We start from the raw sequence: 21,223 nt of genomic DNA, 5'->3' as shown, positions 1-21,223 counted from the left end.
TTTGCATGTAACACTATGCCAAACTGTGGCTTAGAGTGAACAAGGATGTGGACTCCCAGAGAGGAGATCCTAGCTGCCTTGCTCCTCACCAGCTGTTCTGCTACTGTGCTGAACTGAAGGATCGTCTGGGCTCATGGTAAACTATGGTTTCTCCAGACAAACCATTGCACAAAGCTTGTTACAGCTTATAGTTTGTCTGAGGAAAAGTACTGTATGGCCACCTTTACAAAATGCTATTTTGTATGGCCAGAAACATTTTCCCCTATTCCTGAATTTCACTTTTTTACATGGACATGACAGGGCCTGCTGAATTTCTCAACTTTCAAATTCCAAAAATCAGGGGGGCTAAAAAGATATTTTGGTTAAATTAATGTAGTTTAGTTTTGCTTGGTAAGTCAATTGCGTGTAAAAATGCATAGAAAAAAAACCCTCATTGAAGAAATTCGCAAAAATAAAGTTTCACTTCCTAAAATGACAAGTTATTGTGACTTGTAACATTACCCTGTAACAATGCTCAACCACTTACAGATGAAGGGAATTTTGATCTATAAACTGACACACCATTTCCCGCTTATTCAACTGTTCCTGGATTGGTTGTTTTTTTTGGGGGGGGGGGAGGAACCATGAATCAAGTCCCAAAGAAAATCGTACAAATATCATACTTTTTCCCTAAAGGCTGAGCACAAATCAAATTGTAGATTTTTCAGGTTAAAGCTTTTTGCCATTGCAGTCAAAACCTATCACCATATTTGAAAAAAATAGGTGAAGTAATTCCTTAGAACACTTTCAGAACTAAAGTCAAGGGCTTTAAAACTAGATATGTCAGGCAAACTTGATGTATAGAAATGTCACACAAGACCAGTTTGTGCATCATGGTAAACCATAGTTAATGGTTTGTCATGAAAATGAAACCACTCTTGCTTCGCTATCCCCTAGCGCAAGGAGAAGCAACAAGCCATGATCTCTGACACAGCAGTACACCAGAACCATAACTGGCAAGACAAAATGTAGCATTGGCTTCACACTGTAGTTTATCTGGTGCAAAATAAAGCACAATGCCTAGTTAGGGATTGTGGTTTGTTGGCCCTACTAGAGGAGTAAAGCATGAGCCACCTGTATGCTCACAGTAAGCTACTGACTGTGGCTTACTATGATATGCAAACAAAGCCAGTGGCAAAGTAATTTAGGCTGCAATCCTATACACACTTACCTGGGAGTAAGCACTCAATAGGACTTACTTTTGAGTAGACATGTACAGGACTGCACAGTAGTAAAGGAAAATCTTATAAAAACCTGAAATTTACTTGGCCAGACACAAAAAAAGTATTCAGCTTTAGTTATTGCACTTTAGCAGAGCAAAGTACAGACTATGGAGGCTAGAATGTTTTCAGCAGAGTACAAGGCAACATGGTAGCCTAGGGACAGCAGCAGCTTAAAAATCTTATGAAGAGTGTGTGGGTGTGTTTTTGTAGGGTGTCAAGCAAACACCTTAAGCTCTGCATAAACTGGTGTGATTTCCCACTTTCTGCCCCAGAGGATCTTCCTATCAATCTAAATAGAACTATGCTAACAAATATTGGAAATAATTAACTGCCCTATTATGAATGTTCCATCAGCGGATGCCAGATGGAATTATCTTCCCTCTATTCCCCCTACGTGCAATCCATGGGAGGTGTGGGTGTGTCTCCTGATCCACAGTGGCAATTCTGTGGGGGTACCGGGGGGGGGGGATAAGCCCCATTGAGCTAGTGAGACTTGTTGAGTGGGCTCCTAATAGCAAAACTCAGGGGTGCCCTAACTTTTTTCAAAGAGGGCCAGATCTGCTGAAGTGAACATGCATGAGGGCTGGTTGTTGAACTTTTTTTTAGGATTATGCACCAAAGTTGTTGAGCTTTCTTTAGGATTGAAGTTGTTGAGCTTTTGTTGGAATTTTCCCCAGGGAATGAACTGCCACAAGGGTCGGATTCAACCAACCAGCAGGCCGGATTAGCCCCCCAAAACAGACTTAGGACACGCCTGGTTTAGGTGAACCAAGCTCAACATGTTTAGTAACTGTGTTAGCTACTTCTGCACGTTGTTGCCAAGAGAAATAACCAAGGTAGCTATGAGCCTTCGGAACGACACTTGGCTTGAGCATCTCCCTCTCACCCGAGTGTTGTTTTAAGTGTTTTAAAACTCACCCCAAGGAATTTGGCCCTTATTCTGGGGTCCATGAGGTAGTGGACTTGGTGGGTCAGAGAGGGTTCTTTTGTGTCCAGGGGGTGGGGGAGGGGGCCTCTTCTTAGACAGAGTGGAGCTGCCACTAGTGGTTTGAGTGCTTAAAGGAAGGGTTGAAGGAGGGCCAGGCGGACCTGCAAAATCAAACAAACAGCCTTTTACCAACACACAGAAGGGTTAGCACTAAAGCAGCACAAAAGGAACTACAAAAAAAGAGCACCAGACCACATTAAAGCAAAGGACTGAAAAGCAACAATAAGCAATTCCAAACTTTAACAACACTCTTGTTACACTCTAAACCTTTCTGGCTATGTAAGTATTTTGACTGGAACGGTACACGTATACACAAACACACACACTTGGTTACCTGCTCATCATTGCTCTACTAGAAGTAGAATATTTTACTTGATTGTTTCCACCATGGTCTGGATGAGGTGGGTTGATCTAATGGAGTGTCTGACGTATGGTACTTATCTCGTCAATTTAGCATTAGAACTGTGAGCAGAATGAGCATTAACCAAACCTTACTCAAGCAACTCTTTCTTAAAGTTAAGCAAGCACCTGAGTGCTGCTGGATACCTGGCGCTTTAACAAAAGAGGTTTATAATAGCCTTGAAACTATTATTGACCATTTATGAAAGAGAATTATAAACCTTCCATTTGACCCCTGAAAACATTTCAAAAAGGAAAATCCCAGTTAACCACAAAAGTTTTACAACATGTGTTTTGTATTTAATGACATACCTTTACCAGCATTTCTAGGAGGGAGTGGAGGGGCATCTACTGCTGTTGGAGAAGTTGTGGAGTCCATGCTTGCGGAGACAAAAATCTGATTGGGGAAGGCTCCATAGGAGAGTCGCTGTTTGTCCCTTGGAGTGCTAAGACCAGGAAGAGCCATTTTGTCTTGGGGAGAAGTACTGGAAGAGTGACAAAAGCTCTGGGGTCTTGGGGAACGCTCCTTCTTTATCGGACTAGGCTGTGGGGAAATTTAATACAGTAGACTCATTATAATTGTGCACCATCCAGTTTTTGTTTTTTCAAAGGGCAATGCTGATGAAAGAGAAAGAACTATTACACACATATATTTTTGCTTTTCAGACTTTGCAATCCCTCTGACCAGGAGGCAGCACTATACAATTTGGCTTCAGTTGACTCTTACCTAGCAGACAACCCAAAATCAATCTCCAGCTTCACTAATATACCGACTGCCATGTTTCTCTTTACTTCGGCTTTCTGTCTAACCAGGAAACTGTCTTTCGCTTAAGGCCTGAGACAGATGTGGGTAACAGTAGGCCTTTATGTTTTCAAAAATGGTGATCTGTTCAAAAAGAAAAAAAGAAGAAGAAAGGGGGATCTGCCACTGCTTCTTTATCCCAGAATAGTAGGTGTAACCTTAGGCACCTAGCAGAGATTAATTCAATCAGTTCCCAATCTCAATTAGGTGACTAAATGCAGACCTCATGGTCACAACATTCAGCCTTATTTTGTACTTTTTATACTTCTGGGTACCCCCTGACTCATCTTCCCACCTCCTGCTTTTTGTAATATCCAAACTGACGAAGAATTCTGGAGTGCCATAAAGCCTGCTCATTATTTTATGACATTTTGGTTGGTCCCTACTGTGGATTTTGGGGTTTTTCACAGCAACCAATACGGTTCCCTCTTTGTTTGTCTGTTTTAGAAATATATGAATACTGTTAACATAGATGCAAAAAGTTGCCAAGGAAGAACTTGGAAAAAAAGTTCACGCAACCCAACTATATATAAATTGATCTCCTGTGTAGTTAAGAATGTCAGTGTTAACTGTACACACACAGAGCTTTGCAGTACACCTTCTGTTATGTGAGCAAACCTGCTCCCAACAGCAGAAAATAAAAGTAATTCTCTAAAACCACTTGGCAAAACAAGTTGTAGCATAATGCTTGAACTTGGACAAAAGATAGCTGTTTATTAACTATGTGGTTCTATTTGTTTGTACAAAGCTTTCCAACATGTATAATGGAGCATGAAGATTTTTTAAAAGACAAGACACAGCTTTTGGTGGAGGAATTTGTCAGAGAAGCAGGTAATGGGATATAGTGCTTAACGTCCATAGGAAAATGTGCATTTTTAACCCTATGGGGGAGGTGCTGTTTCTACTCCAAATTGTGTACCACCACTACCGGTTTCAAATTGTAGGTTTAGATCCTTATGAGGAGAGGGAGCAATTGGAAGGAGAAAAATTACAAGTACAAGGAGGGTTAAGCACTCCCCTCCCACTTCTCTGCTCTGAGGGTTGGATCCAAAGTTTGTTCATTCCATTATTTTTAAAAAGAAATAAAAGGGGGAAAGTGTACATCAGGATTCTATTATGTATGTTTGCACATTGTGTAGCTTGCTTCTAAGTCCCAGTAACTTGTCGACAGTTTAGCTAAGTAGTCATTCTTTATTTGAGAACAAATTTTATATGATTCGTTGAATGCTAGGTAAACGTTTTAGTCTCTTCCAGTCCTTAGATCTCTGACATCTTCAATATGTCTACAGACCTCTCGAGTGCTTGAGAACTTCCCCATTTTGTGTTAGTCATTAGTTCTATATTTTATGATTTCATGATGGCTTAATGATTTTATTGTATGCTGTCTTGATATTTTTCTTAATCAGATGGTGGTATATAAATGTTCTTATAAATGAATTAAACAGCCACACAGAGTGGCTGGGGAAACCCAGTCAGATGGGCGGGGTATTATTTATTATTATTATTATTATTATTATTATTATTATTATTATTGGCTTGTAGGTCTGAAACCCTCCATGGCCTACTAATTAAAAGCTTCTTTATGGCCAAACTAGCACCTGATGTTGTGTGACGTCAGGTTGTTCAACTTTGAGCCTGCGGCTTGCAAAGGAAGAATCAGAAGCAGCCTTAGAATATACTCTCAATTCTTCCTTGACAATATGTCAGGCAATGGAAGAGGTGAGCATAGTTTGGGCCACACCATGCTGTAGGTCAAATAGAAAAGCCTGGCAGGCTGGAGGTTCCCCACCACTGATTTACAAGTTACTGAAAATATCTACAGTATTTGTGAGATTAAGATCAGTTACTAATCCATAGACTACTGGTACATAAAACTGGTTTAATGCAATTATAGCTACTCTTTTCTAACGTGCTGATCGTTCTCCACAGCTCCTGGATAAGCTTAGCATTCCTTCAGCAACGTTTTTGGACACAAACTCGGCTTCTAAACTTCCTCCTTCTGCACTCCTTCAGGCAGCACGAACCATCTATTCCCAGACAAGCACATTAAGACTCTCACACAACTGCCTACGTGCAGTCTACTTATATATGTAAAGAACAATTGATTAGAACAGTGATTCAATATTAATGGCAGTAGAAGAGGAACAAGTAGAACTCCTCTTAAAAACAATATACGGAGAGAAATTTTTAGATCAAAGCAACAGCTCTCACTGAGCTTCAGACTTCAGAGACCAGGGAGGAATGATGGGTGCACTAAGAGTGCAGTCACCCCCAAAATTCAATGTCTAATAATTTGATCCAAGACTATTCTTTACCTTGTCATCCAAGTCATCATCGCTTTCATCCATTTCTTCCTGGCGAAGATTCCACTCATACTCTACGTGTACATGTGGATTTAGCTTTCCTGCTTTGGCCTGAGAAAGCTGAAAAGACATGCATTTTGGAAATGTTAATCTTAGCTCTTTAAGGAAAGATTAATTGTGTCCTTTCCAAGGGCAATTTTACCATGGTTTGACTTATACAAGCTCTAGACCAGGCATCCCCAAACTTTCCACCATCCCTGACCACTGGTCCTCTTAGCTAGGAATCATGGGAGTTGTAGGCCAAAACATCTGGAGGGCCGCAGTTTGGGGATGCCTGCTCTAGACTATCAATAGCAAGCAGAAAACTCTAAATTCTTGTTCTGAGTCTGCTTTAAAAAATAAAAGACCCAGAACCCTGTGATTTGGCCTAGGCCTACAGGCTTGGTTACCCTTCTGTGAGTGGAATTGGTCTGCCACTCACAAAAGGGAGACAAGGAGGTAACTTTTGTTGACACCCCCATTTCTTCCCATGCTGTACAGAAGAGTTCTCCAACTCACTGTAGCAGATAGGGGGGGGCACAGGAGAAACTGATGAAAACCACCCTGCTCTACCATGAGCATAACTTCACTAATAGGATCTATGGAACCATTCTACTGAAAGATTAGAGTAGGGTTACCAGACATCCCCGGTTCCCGGGGACAGTCCCCGGATTTGCAAATCTGTCCCCCGGAAAGTCCCCCGATTTGCAAATCTGTCCCCAGGAAACGTGGCAGTGGAAGCCTCAGCAGCCCAGAGCCAGCCTGGTAGTACAGTTGGCTCTGGCTGGCTTCAGGAGCTTCTCACTGCTCACTGCGTGGCACCCACCATTTTTCCTCGCTGGAAGTCTCCATATGATGTGTCTTGTGCACAACACATCATATGGGGGAAGGGGGCAGGAGATCGGGGAAGGCTTGGGAGTCACGGGTGGGCAGCACGTCATTGCTCAGGAGGGGCGCAAGGCGTGCAGTTTCTCTGCTGGGCAAGGTGCATAGCCCTTCTTTCGCACCCTGTGAAACATAAATGCGCAGAGTTTTTTTAAAAAAACTGGGCAACAGCGCGCTGCGCGCCCATGACTCCCGAGCCTCCCCCGATCTCCTGCCCCCTTTCCCCTTGTTTTGACTGATCAGGGGAGGCTAGGGAGTCGTGGGCGGGCAGCTGTTGCCCAGTTTTGTAAAAAAAAAAACTGCGCATTTATGTTTCACAAGGTGCAAAAGGGCTTTGCACCTTGCCTGGCAGAGAAACCGTGCGCCTTGCACCCCTCCTGGGCAACGCCCGCCCACCCATGACTCCCAAGCCGTTGCCAAGTTTTTAAAAAACTCTGCACATTTAAATTTCACAGGGTGCGAAAGAAGGGCTGTGCACCTTTATACAATATGCATGTGTGCTTGGGCCCAGGGTCTTTTGCCTCACCATCCCCACTAGACTCCCTGTTGCTACTCAGCTTCAAAAAAAAAGAAAAAAAAGGGGGGGGAGAGAAGTGTCCCTGGATTCATTGAAAAAAATCTGGTAAACATACATTAGAGGAATTTTCAGACCCTTTCCCCTCTTATTTCCATTTGTGCAACATAGCATCCCCCCCCTTACCAAGTCTTCACACTGGATAGATTTCAATCTCTTTGCTGTGTCCAGAGCAGTCTCTCCAGTTTGGTTTACTAGAAAATTTAAATATGATATTAAATAGTCAAACAGTGCTGCAAAAAATATAATAAAATCCAGGACTCTATATTTTAAAAATAGAATATGAAAACCAAGCTATTGATATTCACAACAAGAATGATCTTGGAGAACAGCAGAACCCACTGTTCAATGGGAATAATTCAAGTTTATGAAATTACCACAGTTCAGAACTAAGGAATTCAGTTTTAGCTAGAATGTTGTACAGAATGAAAGGGGATTTATTGCTTTTCTTCTGCAAGCAATGCTGATGTGCAGTGGTTAGTAACTGAGAGCTAGGTACTAGAAGCAAAAGAACGGTATGGGGAGCCTGGAGTGCTCTATGATTGCTGGATCCTGGAAATGCTCTTTATTTTGGGAGTACTACAACAACACCCCAACTATTACTTCTCAATTGTAAAGCTGTATAGCTGTGAATCTTCAGAGTCCAAAGGCTCAGAAGGAACATTTTTTAAAAAATGGAAGTTGACCTTGTAAATGTTACTCTGAATTTTCGCTATCTGGGAAAGCAGGAGGAAAGCAGTATCTTATTTTAACAAGTTAACATCAAAGGCAATATAACTGAGTCAAATGATCAAAGGTGCAAATGAAATATGAGAAAAATGCAAATCAGGAAGCACCAAGAGATTTGCACCAAGGGATTTTTTTTAATTACTTGGGGAAGATTTTTTTAATTACTTCAAGTCTGTGTCTAAGTTAAACACTTTTCTTCTTGGTCAGCTACACCTTTTCTTGGGTAGTGAACTCTTCACACCCCTGTTTAAAGATTTTATCCTTTAAAACCTTTCTGTATGGAATATTGAAAATATTCTGAAGGTACAGACTTGCTCACCTATATCTATAGTTGGCTTCCCCTTCAAAAGCAATTTCAAACATTCAGGCTTATTATATATACTGCAGTAGTGCAGAACCGTATTCCCCAATGCTGTCTGTTTATCCAGGTTTCCACTAAAAAGCAAAGGGGAAAAAAACAACATTAGTGCTTTATAACAAATAATTCATATTGTGTTTGTTGTGTGCCATGCATGCACATGCACACACATGAATGTATATCATTCTATATTGACAAAAGCATTTAACAAGAAAAAAAAATAGTGATAGGTTTTTGGACCCTTTCAGTACGTGGATTACCCTTTGAGGATACTGAAAGGTATTCCAATATTGAGGTACTTCAATAACAAAAGCCATCCTGTTCCCCAATCTCATCTGTGATATATCTCTAGCATGCAAGCTTTCTATAATGTAAAATACTATTGTAAGCAATCTTTTGGCCCCCACACCCTGGCCCCTACACCTTGGGTGTATTGCTATTCCCCTCCAAAAATACTGCAGCACAAGGAAAGTGGGCTGGCTAGGTCCTTTCCTTGCTATCTCCCCCGAACCCCCCAAAATGCTGGCATTTGCCCATGAAGGTTTTGCTGATTGAAAATAGCTTTGGGGGGGCAGCTTGGGGTGTTTTATGGCAGGAAAACAATGTTGGGAAGATGGGCCCCTGTATGGCTGCTTTTTGTGAAAAGAAGAAGAATAGGCTAGTTGCCCGTTTTAAGTGTAGTTAACCCTTGGTGTGATAGCTCCACAACTTTTCTTAACCAGAATATCAGGTGTAATTAGACTTTCAAAGTCTGGTGGAAATTGATTTTTATGTTTGCAGCTAAGATGCAAGTAGGTAGCCTTTACCAGTTTTGTACCAGGAAGTCAACCAGGTGGAGTGAGGTCTGGTCAGCAGTCCGGACTGCTAAATGAAGGGCTGTTTCACCCGGCTCCTAAGGATAGGGGGGGGGGGGAAATGGTTGCAGGATTAAGGATTCTCAGGTTCATTCCAACCAGGTAAAAATGTTATGACGCAAATTATTTCTCCCAGCCAGAACATATTAAACCCATCACAGAATTACTACATCAAAGGTGAAGTAGATACAACGAGCTACTAATCTCATGTGTGCACAAGAATTTGTTAAAATTTAATGTAAATTTTCCTCTTGACAAAATAATACACAGTATAATAGAAACATGTGCCAAGGTGAGTTGCATAGCTGATCCTTATCAGCTATTGTTCAGCTGCATGTTATCTATTTATAGTGTTGTGTGTTGTTTTAATGCTCACACCTTACATATTTTGACTAATATCTCACCTGTCCAGTCTCCAGCAGTGGCTCCATTAGTTCGACCCCTTCTGCATAGACTTGGATTAGTGCAAGTAAATCCCTGGATTTAACAGTCTCAAGTAGTTTATTCAGTTTAGCTGCTGCAGATGCACAAGTCTTTCTGGAGAACTTATGATCCACATACTTAGCAGTAATAAATTCTTTACGTGCAGTCCTGAAAATGGGGAAAATGTTACTAGAAGTCCCATAGGAATTAGCAGAATGCTTTTAAAAAACAAAACAAAACAATGAAATTAATTTTTTTATTTAAGGCCACAAATTCAATTTAAAGCATTTAAAAAGGTATTCCTTATCTGAACAACTTAACAGTAACTTGTTCACCTATTCTCTATAGAGACTATAGTTTGCTTGATGCTTTTACAAAAAAGCCCTCTAAATCAAAAATTGCCCCCTGCACCAAATCCTATGTATTGTCCAATTCCAGATCAGTCTAGAAATGCTAACCAAAACATATTAACTAAAAGTATTTTTTGTGTAAGCAAGCTATGTGTTAAAATTCTGAGATAACTAGCTTATATTTTTAAAGCGTAATTTCAAACCCTCAAAACTATGAAGAACATCTTAAGACGATTGCATGGAGTGTCCTAGGGAACATTTCCTAAACTGAGCCAGTGAGGAAAATATGACTGGTTCACAGATACTCCTAAATCCATGTAACATTCCTCTTTCAAGCTGAGATTATAAGCAGGTAAGCGTCTAAACAGGTAATTCTAAGCAGGTAAGCAGGTAATTGTCCAAACGCCATACAGAAAGTGATAGCTTGAAACTGCAGGAAGGGATGAGCAAAAAGATGAAAGAGGGAAGTAGTACTAAAGAATGAAAGAGAGCATGGAATCCTTAAGGGCAGAAGAGGATCAGAATTGGTTAAGTGAGTGGCTGGAGAACAGGAGGTAGCCACACAATGGCACTCTTTTTCAAAAAATCCTATTAGATGGGCCTGAAGTGGCGCTACAGGCAGAAATGCAGCTCAGGAAGTAAACTTAAAGCAACGTGATTCGCTGCATTTCGCCTTCATAAGACATCATTCAGAAAGTGTGTATTATTAGATTTTTACCAGCAGGCTAATAAAAATGTCAGCTTGTACATCTCAATGGCCTCGCATGAAAGTTTGATCTTTTCTTGTCTTTTCACAAATCACTCAAAATAATCAAACAACAACAAGAAGACTGGTTGTACACCCCACCCCCCACCCCGAACCACTGGTTTGGGAACATGAGCAAAACTTTATAAATTCACTGCAATTTGTTGAGAAAAATGAATTAAACTATTAAGAGATGGAACTAGATGCACTAAAGGACAATAAAAGCATTAGCTTAACTTAAAGCATCTAAGAGCAAATTCAAACATTTGCTTGCAAACTTGCAATGTCTCAATTGGTAGCAAAAAAAGGTCTGTCAGCCATGTGAAATCTGCACCTCTATTAGCAAGCTCGGAATAAAAAAAGGGATTTTATTTTTAGTGTGAATGCAGAAATGGGACTAAATCTTATTGTGGGAAAAGTAATCTCTGCCCTGGCTCTGAACTTCACTTTTTTGTTCACCGTAATTATTGGGGCCCAAGCAAGGCCAGGTACAAGAGACAATCCACAGGTTTCCCCCACCAATTCTTTCACATTACAACTAATGCTTTTCTTTCATGTTGCCATTGGTATTTATTACAAGACTTAATCCTGTCTTCCCAAATTAAAAATGCCTTATGCAAGTATGAACACAAAACACATGCTGCTTCTGCTTATTATGCTTTTTTTAAAAAATAGTAAGCAACGTGAATATCAGCTGGGGAAGAGTCAATTTTGTGAGAAATTGCCATCTGAAAAGTTGCTCAACATTTGCTGCTTGTTAAGAAAATTAATGTATCGGCTTTGTTTTATCGGAGTCTGTCTAGGTCCATGAAACAAGACGTATATTAATTTTGTCCACATACAATACTTTCCCCCATGACTTACATATCACTTGATGGAGTAGGTTTTGGAGAAGGACTTGGTAAATTCCCCTCCATAATTTCATTAAAACTATTGTTTCCAATGTTCTTGGCCAGCTGTGGAAGATACAGAACAAGAGTATTTGTCTAAAGACTTTTAATGTGTAGTATTTGAAGTATACTGGGTTTTCAAAGACACAGCCAGGTAACCCCTCCCCACAGAACAGCATTAGGCTTCTGAGAAACCTTCCCCTTAGAAACTGTAGTCTGCCATTACCAAACATTTTGCACTCAAGCAAATAGTACAAAAATCAAGATACCCACCAGAACTGAGCACACTGAAAGAAAAATAACATAGTAGTTAACTATAATAGCAGTTCGAAAACAAGTCAAAGTGCAAGTAGATAAATAGGTACCACTCCAAGCGGGAAGGTAAATGGCATTTCCGTGTGCTGCTCTGGTTCACCAGAAGCGGCTTTGTCATGCTGGCCACATGACCTGGAAGCTGTACGCCGGCTCCCTTGGCCAATAATGTGAGATGAGCGCCGCAACCCCAAGAGTCGGTCATGACTGGACCAAATGGTCAGGGGTCGCTTTACCTTTTACTATCAGGGATATAGGAAGCTGCCTTGCTGTGGGAGAACTGAGAAGCAGAGCTCACTTCATCGGCTCTGCTTAGCCAGGCCAGCTCCATCAGGCTTCCGCTCCCACAACTGGTTCACCTGGGGACAGCCATTCTTTCAGATTGCTACAGTAGGAGAGATAGGCAGCAGGGCTCACTTAACCAGCTTTGCCGGAGGGCCCAGCTCCATTAGGCACCTCCTGCCCCTGAACTGTGCCAACTGGTCATTACAGGAACTGTTTAGACATTGGTGTCATAATTTTTATTTCCCTCTTCCCTCCCTGTCCTTTCCCCCCTTATGTGTCCTGTTATTTTAGGCTGTAAATCTGTAGGTGGGAATTTGTCTTGTCTTGACTGTGAATGAATGAATTTATTATTTTGGTCACAGACTAGTTCCAGCTCACATACAAAATCAGGGAAGTCATGAAACACAATAGGGATACATTTAAATTAGCAGTTCGGTATAACAGGGACAGTACAGATATAGCAGCAGTTAAAATATATAAATTACTGTATTTTTCCGTGTATAAGACTAGGGTTTTGTGTGTTCCCCCCCCCCAAAAAAAGGTTTGAAATTGGGGCTTGTCTAATACACGGGTAGTGCTGAGGGGTGTTTTCTTAATTTGGAGTCCCCCCAAATACATGGAAAAATACAGCAGATCTTACTCATTAAAATATAACCTGTGTCTTGAGTGTATATAAGCCCCTCTGGGAGCCTTTTTGGCCGAAAAGTAGGGTACAAATGCTCTAAATAAATAAATGTTAATAAACATATCAAGCCAGGCCACTGGTCCATCTAGTTTCAGAAAGAAGCCTTTCCCTGTCCTTCCTGGAGATGCCAGGGATTGATCCAGGGACCTTCCGTAGGCAAAACATGCACACTGCCATTTCCACATCTTTGTAACATTATGCTTAGCAGTAACTACCCAGATATATTAATTCTAAGCCTGGTGAATTTAATATTGCTTACCAAGAGTTCAGATGTTCCTAATTTGTCTAGCTCTATAGATTGGATTCGAGAAATATGAACACCCATTTCTCTATGTATTCCGGAGCACTCTATACAGGTTAAAATACCCAGGTTCGTTGAAAGCCATGTTGGATCTAAACAAAAAAACAGAAGAAAAAACAAATAGCATTTTAAAAAGTATTTTTGATCTGTTAAACTTTGAATCCGTGTGATGAATAAATCCCTAGAAATAAAACATTTGGACAAGCAGTTTCCACATTAGGAAAAAAGTATTTAATGCACGTAAAAAATACCTGGCGATCCACAATCACAGCAGATATCATTTCCAGGAAATCTCTGTATGTCATCAATAATGGCTTTTGTAAGATCCTCTAAACTATTTTCCCCTGCGCTCTGTTCTCCACGGAATGCCATATTTAAAGCTTCTTCTTTGCTGTTGGTCAATACTGATATCCATCTAATTTAAAATATGAAGAGGTTTTTTTAAAAAAGTATTTTCCCAATGTAAAAAATCTATAAAAGACAACTGTCTGAAGGCAGGAAAGAGCAGAAAGATTATAGCACATGCTAATGGTAAACAGCAATCTGAACAGTAGAAAAAGACAACACAATAAATGGAACAGGTTAGAAATAAAACCTGTAGGAAAAGTAGTAGAAAATGTGGGGAATATATATTAGTAAAGACTAAATAAAAAGTCTGCCAACATTGTGCAGCAGAATATTAACCACTAAAGTACTGCACTTATGGAATATGTTAAAAACTCAGATCTTCTGTTTGCTAAGTATATGGCATGTCAGGAGACGCAGTCTTGAAGTAGCAGGAATCCTTGTAACTAAGATTTTATGATCCAAATAACAGTCGTTGGGAATAAGCCAGTTCATTAACTTGTCAAGAGGTTAAAGAGATAGCTAACTTTAATGTTAATTAAGCTGTGCCAGCTCCGAGGCTGGCGCAGCAGGGAAGCCCAGATCAGGCCCATTACCATCATGTTATTGGCAGAAGGGCTGGCTCAGGATCCAGTAGATCCTTTGCCAACCCATTCCCCTTTTGGGGGGTTCTTCTGGCTATAACCAGAAGCTTTTGCCTGCTCACCTGTGCAGGTGTGCTAAGGTGCCCCATCAAGCACAGTGGATCAGGGTTTGGATTGCATGGTAAGCAAGCATATATAATGGTGTTATATTTTAATTACTATGAATAAATATATTTACTTATATAGGTGGGATCTGCTAGCTTAATAGAAAAGTACATTTGCCAGAGACATCTGGGCTTGGGCAAGGCTAGGATAAGAGACTGCCAGAAAGAACTGTTGAAATGGAAAAGAATAGGAAACAGAAAGAACTAAAGTACTGGGATAAATGAAAAAGAGTACTAAACAAAAGTGTACAAAATTCAAAACATACTTAAGAAGAGCGAGCAAGAATAAGTGGACACCAACCTTAGCAAAGTCTTCTAAAACACATTTCTCCAACTGAGTAACCAGTCCATCCCCAAATTAAAAATCTAACCTCATTTTAATAGGCACATTTTAGCTATCATATTACTTTATGAGGTATATCATGAAATGTTTTAAAAACTGAACAACTGATTTCCAAATAATAATAATAATCAAGTATATTGCAAACCAGATAAACAAAATCTCATAAAAAGTACATGATGCCATTTTGTTTCATTTATAAGTAATTCTCTGGAACAAAATAGAGATGAACAAACAGCACTGCAATTCTCTGTAATGCATTAAATTTCTGAGACAGAAATTTGTTATTAGTTTTCATTCAATTCACCATGCACCTTAATTTTATTTGGCAAGTCTAAAACAGCCAATGTAGCATCGACAGTGTTAAACAGTGCTCTGAGCAGCAAATATCCACAGCAGCTGCAGTTGAATGGCCATTACTTTGTTCTGTTGGATTGTGTTATAGTTAATGTGAAAGTACACTAGCTTGAGTTTTCATGGTGTGCTGAAAAATCTTTTTCTGCTTCTTCCTTGGTGGAAATTCTAACTAGCAGGTTATTCCCTGTACCTCCTCCCTGTAGAGTCCTCCCCATCCTTTGCACATTAGTCTAGAAGTATGGAAGGAGGAAGTGTAGCCTGAGCTTCCTTTTTCAGAGGGACCACAAAACACAAAAAGCTGTTTCCATGCAAAACTATATATGGACAAAGGGTAGGCGGGCTCAGGCGAGCACAAGCTATGGCATTTTCTCTCTGTATGACTGGAAGAAAGCTGTTTCAGGCCCAGGCTGTCTGTTGCAGCAACCCAAAATGACAGATGGCAGAGAACAGGAACCACATGGTGAATTTACACCTTATGAAGTCCCATTTACTAGTCCCAGCCTGGGGGGAAAACAGGTAACAGTAAAGGCAAAGTGTTAACTCAAAACTGCTCCTGTAAGTACCCTTTTTGGAAGGTTCTACTGCCCATGATACAAGGAAGGACAACAGGGATTCTCCTCCCAGAAGTGAACTGCCAATGAATCAAATCGTGCCTTCAGGCCATAGGAGGGGCATGACTCATTTCACATCAGGCTGGGGAAGAATATTATTTTCCACCCCCCCCCCCTTATGAAATATACAAAAAATTGATCTACTGAAAATATTTTTAAACTATATGATTCATCCTTTATAGAATATATATCACTGCCAGAGTAACAGGAGAATAAACGTGTGCACTTCAGTAACGAAATTCAGGTTTTTGCCAACATAGCAGGCTATTAAGAATGAGATGAAAACTTCCCTTTCACAGTACGGATACCAAGTGCTAAACTCTGAAGGGCAATGACGTGAGCCAGTTTATAGCAGTCTATAGCCCACACATACACTGGCTGCAAATCAGCCCCCTAAAAACCGGCTTCTGCAATTACTGGTGCCAGATCAAGGGCATGAGATAAGCAACAATCTGAAGAAGTAGAACAAAGACTAGGGACTCAGCTATACAGCTGCAAATAAAACATTTTAAGTGTGTTTTGAGTGCAATATACAATGTGACGCTAGATGGTAATTGTGAGCCTTATGGAAAATTCAATGCATTTTTTATTTAAAAAAACCCTTTAAAAAAAGCATTTTCAAAGCTTTTTTTATATGTGTGTAGATTCCACCCAAGAGAAAAGCTCGGGAAGGGAGGGAATGGGACTTACACAAAGCTTTCCACCAACGAGTTCATCTCTGGAACTATTGGTAGAGAAACGGAATGGTGTGTTCTACAACTTTATTTATTTATTTATTTAATTTATATAAATAACTGAACTGGCAACGAAGGGCTTGGTAGAAGCACAAGGCAATTAACCAAGAGCCTTGAACTTAATTTTCTTTATTAAAAAAAACCTATAAAATTATGCACACGCAATAATACAATTTCATACAATCGGGCTATGCAGGAAAGCATCAGTACAATCACCTGAGGGGAAAGGGCTATCAAATTCATTACAATATATTCTTAAGGGCATTGGCAGGTGTCAGTGGCAACTCTCCCCTGGAAACCAGTTCTGGTAGAACTGGAAATAGAGTGTGATGCGATGGGTTGGGTTCTTATCTTCCTTTGATACAAGGCGTAAAAGGAAAATGGCAAATGTGGTTGGCAAGCAGTTCCCATCAGTTTTCTGCTGGGAGAGGCACACATAGTAAGCAATTGCCACCAGTTTAAAAACCAGTTTTGCAAGCAAATTGAGTCAAGGAACAAAAATAGTCTTACGCTACATAGTCTTGCTCGTCCTCTGCCTGAAAATGGTATGTTCTGTTATCTGGAAAACAAACACGTAAAGAAAATTATTGAATATATGAAATGAATTTTACATTGGGCTTTACATTAGATTATTGAAGCTTTCATGCCTTAAGTTAGCAAAGCCTATTTGGCAACCAAGGACATGCGCTGAAATGAATCATCAACCCTTAAAAATATCTACTTCAGAAGGCAGCGTTTTGATCATGTTAAGAAATATACAAGTTAGCTCACTTATAAGAAGTATCTGGAGGGGCTGATTTTGAAGAAAATATGCAACTTAGAATAACTATGCATGAGAACCTAATTCATATAAATCTACAATACATTGGCTAATTAACTTTACAGATAACATACGTGATATCAGGTCAAATGATTTCTTGTCCTCTGCATTTGGTTTCACCTGGCAGGTTAGCAAATTCAATTTAGCAGGTTGCCTGTTTGACTGAAAAAGAAAAGTTTTTTATAGCATTCTTGATTCAGAGACAATATACAGATGTTCTATTTTCTTCCATGCATTTTTATGTTCCTTCTGTGCAGCAACTCATCTACATGCTGAAATATAAGCATATTCTAGAACTGAAGAACTGCATATTTACCATCTCATTCAAACTTCTTTAAAAGAAAATTTATCAGAAGAAAACCTATTTTGATACAAACGCCGAGGAATCAATTTGTTATGACCTTCTGGCTATGTTATCCCTTATGAATGCTTTAGTTTTCAGTCTCATTCAGCTTGTACCTAACCATCATGTAATAAGCAAATAAGCTGATGCCCTCCCCCAGCCCTTAAAAAAACCTGCACCCAGAAAGGTTGTTTGGAAAGCAAAAGAGATGGGCAGGGAAAGAGAAGAACCCCTTTTCTCCAAAATGCTGCCTCCCTGGGGATGAAAAGGGAGCCCTAGAGATTCCGCAAAACACATTTGCATGCAGCATGTGGTATACAAAGTAGTGCATGTGAAGTATTTTATTAAAGACTGTACAGGAGAAACATTACCATATACTGTATCAAGCATCAATGCATTGATCATAATGCCAATGCCAAACAGTTCTTCAATATTGTTTTTAGTACCAAATTCAGAAGCTACAGTACTGTATATGCATCTGCTGGTTTGGCAAGCAAGTTTGAACACAAGGGGGCAATGTCTAGTAAAGATTTGTAAATCAGAAGGAATCCAACTACTGCAATCTTGTCTCACATGCCCAGCAAATGTTTCCCTGGAGCAATTTATATGTCCTCTTTTCATTCATCTACTTTCCCATACTTTATCAAAAATATGATAATCTCTATCTCAAATTCATGCAATCTTAGGGTGTTTTTTTAAAAATCCACAATGACATGAGCAGCAGCTGGTGTTCCCAAATACAGACTTGTGTGACTGTGCAGATTATAGACCCTCTGAATATAAAGTTTCTATTACATAATGCAACACTGATAAACACAAAAATAACCTTTTAAAAACGCTTTTGACTGGAAGCATTTCATGGGCTAGGTCAAAGTCTTTGGGTGGTGCCTAAATATTTGGGGATTAACAGGATACTCATTTTCTCTTTTTGTTCTGTCCTAACGTAAGAATACCAGCTCCAGCCTTTCCTGGACAGGAATATTAATAGCTGCAGCGGTCCACGCATTGGCAATCTCACAATTAGGATTACTGGAATGTGCACTACATGGAGCTGCAATGTTTGGTCCAGAAGCTGCAGTTACTGCAAAGCATTATCTGACTTGTGGCTAAGGCGGGGGTTATGTTCTGAGCCACCACGAGCGTCAGTGAAACTGTATAATAAAAAAATTCCTTCAGTAGCACCTTAAAGACCAACTAAGTTTTTATTTTGGTATGAGCTTTCGTGTGCATGCACACTTCTTCAGATACAGTGAAATGGAAGTTTCCAGGCACTTATGTAGAGAAGGGGTGGGGAGGGGTGGGGATGGGGAGGGGGGATCACTCAGAAGGGTGGTGGAAATGGGTGATTGACTGACTGATAGCTGTTGATGACCGCAAACGACTGCAAATGGTTTTGCATGAAAAAGCAAGGGTTGAGATGGCTGAAGATCGCTTATCATGTATAATGAGATAAGAACCCGATATCTCTGTTCAAACCAGGTCCCTCCATGGTTTTGAGCTTGGTGATAAGTTGCAATTCAGCAACTTCTCTTTCCAGTCTATTTCTGAAATTCTTTTGTAGTAAGACAGCTACTTTGAGATCTTGTATAGAATGTCCTGGGAGATTGAAGTGTTCTCCTACTGGTTTTTCTGTCTTCTGGTTCCTGATGTCAGATTTATGTCCATTTATCCTTTGGCGTAGGGTTTGGCCTGTTTGTCCAATATAGAGAGCTGAAGGGCACTGTTGGCATTTGATGGCATACACAATGTTAGAGGATGAGCAATTAAATAGTCCTGAGATGGTATGTTGGATGTTGTTGGGGCCAGTAATGGTGTTGTCTGGGTGTATGTGGCAGCAAAGTTGGCATCTGGGTTTATTGCAGGCTCTGGTACCAGTGTCCATGTTAAGTCTGGTGGTTGTATTATTGTGGGTGAGGAGTTGTTTAAGATTGGGTGGCTGTCTGTAGGCAATGAAAGGTCTTCCTCCCAGAGCTTGAGAAAGGGAGCGGTCATTGTCCAGGAGAGGCTGTAGATCTCTGATGATGCGTTGTACTGTTTTAGCTTGGGAGCTGTATGTGATGACTAGTGGTGTTCTGTTATTTTCTTTTTTGGGTCTGTCTTGCAGCAGGTTCTCTCTAGGTATCTGTCTGGCTCTGTTGATCTGTTGTTTAACTTCATCAGGTGGATATTTTAGTTCTAAAAAGGTTTGCTGTAGATCTCTTAGGTGAGATTCTCTGTCTGTAGAGTTGGAACAGATGCGGTTGTAACGTAAGGCCTGGCTGTATACGATGGATTGTTTGGTATGTTTGGGATGGTAGCTAGAAGCATGTAGATATGTTTGTCGGTCAGTTGGTTTTCTGTATAAGGTGGTGTCTATACGTCCATCCTGTATTTTTATAGTAGTGTCCAAAAAATGTATTTCTTGCATAGATTGGTTCATTGTTAGGTTGATGGTGGGGTGAAAGTCATTGAATGTCTGGTGGAAGGTTTCCAGGGTCTGCTGTCCATGTGTCCAGATAATAAAAATATCGTCAATGTATCGCAGGTACAGGAGAGGTTTGAGTGGGTAGGAGTTAAGGAAACGTTGTTCTAAATCTGCCATGAAGGAAACGTTGTTCTAAATCTTCATGGCAGATTTAGAACAACGTTTCCTTAACTCCTACCCACTCAAACCTCTCCTGTACCTGCGATACATTGACGATATTTTTATTATCTGGACACATGGACAGCAGACCCTGGAAACCTTCCACCAGACATTCAATGACTTTCACCCCACCATCAACCTAACAATGAACCAATCTATGCAAGAAATACATTTTTTGGACACTACTATAAAAATACAGGATGGACGTATAGACACCACCTTATACAGAAAACCAACTGACCGACAAACATATCTACATGCTTCTAGCTACCATCCCAAACATACCAAACAATCCATCGTATACAGCCAGGCCTTACGTTACAACCGCATCTGTTCCAACTCTACAGACAGAGAATCTCACCTAAGAGATCTACAGCAAACCTTTTTAGAACTAAAATATCCACCTGATGAAGTTAAACAACAGATCAACAGAGCCAGACAGATACCTAGAGAGAACCTGCTGCAAGACAGACCCAAAAAAGAAAATAACAGAACACCACTAGTCATCACATACAGCTCCCAAGCTAAAACAGTACAACGCATCATCAGAGATCTACAGCCTCTCCTGGACAATGACCGCTCCCTTTCTCAAGCTCTGGGAGGAAGACCTTTCATTGCCTACAGACAGCCACCCAATCTTAAACAACTCCTCACCCACAATAATACAACCACCAGACTTAACATGGACACTGGTACCAGAGCCTGCAATAAACCCAGATGCCAACTTTGCTGCCACATACACCCAGACAACACCATTACTGGCCCCAACAACATCCAACATACCATCTCAGGACTATTTAATTGCTCATCCTCTAACATTGTGTATGCCATCAAATGCCAACAGTGCCCTTCAGCTCTCTATATTGGACAAACAGGCCAAACCCTACGCCAAAGGATAAATGGACATAAATCTGACATCAGGAACCAGAAGACAGAAAAACCAGTAGGAGAACACTTCAATCTCCCAGGACATTCTATACAAGATCTCAAAGTAGCTGTCTTACTACAAAAGAATTTCAGAAATAGACTGGAAAGAGAAGTTGCTGAATTGCAACTTATCACCAAGCTCAAAACCATGGAGGGACCTGGTTTGAACAGAGATATCGGGTTCTTATCTC

The 21,223-nt window shown here is 40.4% G+C and overlaps 1 protein-coding gene across 4 annotated transcripts in view; it reads right to left on the bottom strand.

Moving 5' to 3' along the window:
• The window catches only part of ASAP1 (ArfGAP with SH3 domain, ankyrin repeat and PH domain 1), a 136,299-nt gene that overhangs the window by 12,883 nt on the left and 102,193 nt on the right, over window positions 1-21,223 (bottom strand). For 3 of the 4 annotated variants that reach the window (XM_060277613.1, XM_060277614.1, XM_060277615.1), the window contains 12 exons: window positions 17,214-17,301; window positions 16,830-16,878; window positions 13,436-13,599; window positions 13,143-13,276; window positions 11,576-11,667; window positions 9,598-9,784; window positions 9,146-9,231; window positions 8,301-8,416; window positions 7,379-7,446; window positions 5,767-5,874; window positions 2,962-3,193; window positions 2,181-2,351 (listed from right to left, as the gene is read on the bottom strand). In XM_060277613.1, the coding sequence (XP_060133596.1) occupies window positions 2,181-2,351; window positions 2,962-3,193; window positions 5,767-5,874; window positions 7,379-7,446; window positions 8,301-8,416; window positions 9,146-9,231; window positions 9,598-9,784; window positions 11,576-11,667; window positions 13,143-13,276; window positions 13,436-13,599; window positions 16,830-16,878; window positions 17,214-17,301 (1,495 nt within the window). The remainder of the gene's footprint in view (window positions 1-2,180; window positions 2,352-2,961; window positions 3,194-5,766; window positions 5,875-7,378; window positions 7,447-8,300; window positions 8,417-9,145; window positions 9,232-9,597; window positions 9,785-11,575; window positions 11,668-13,142; window positions 13,277-13,435; window positions 13,600-16,829; window positions 16,879-17,213; window positions 17,302-21,223) is intronic. The other variant, XM_060277616.1, reaches the window with a different exon arrangement.

The sequence above is a fragment of the Zootoca vivipara genome, chromosome 8 (assembly GCF_963506605.1).
Source record: "Zootoca vivipara chromosome 8, rZooViv1.1, whole genome shotgun sequence".
Classification (NCBI taxonomy): Eukaryota; Metazoa; Chordata; class Lepidosauria; order Squamata; family Lacertidae; genus Zootoca; species Zootoca vivipara.
Note: the sequence above shows the minus strand (reverse complement) of the source record. Positions and strands in the feature narration are given on the sequence as shown.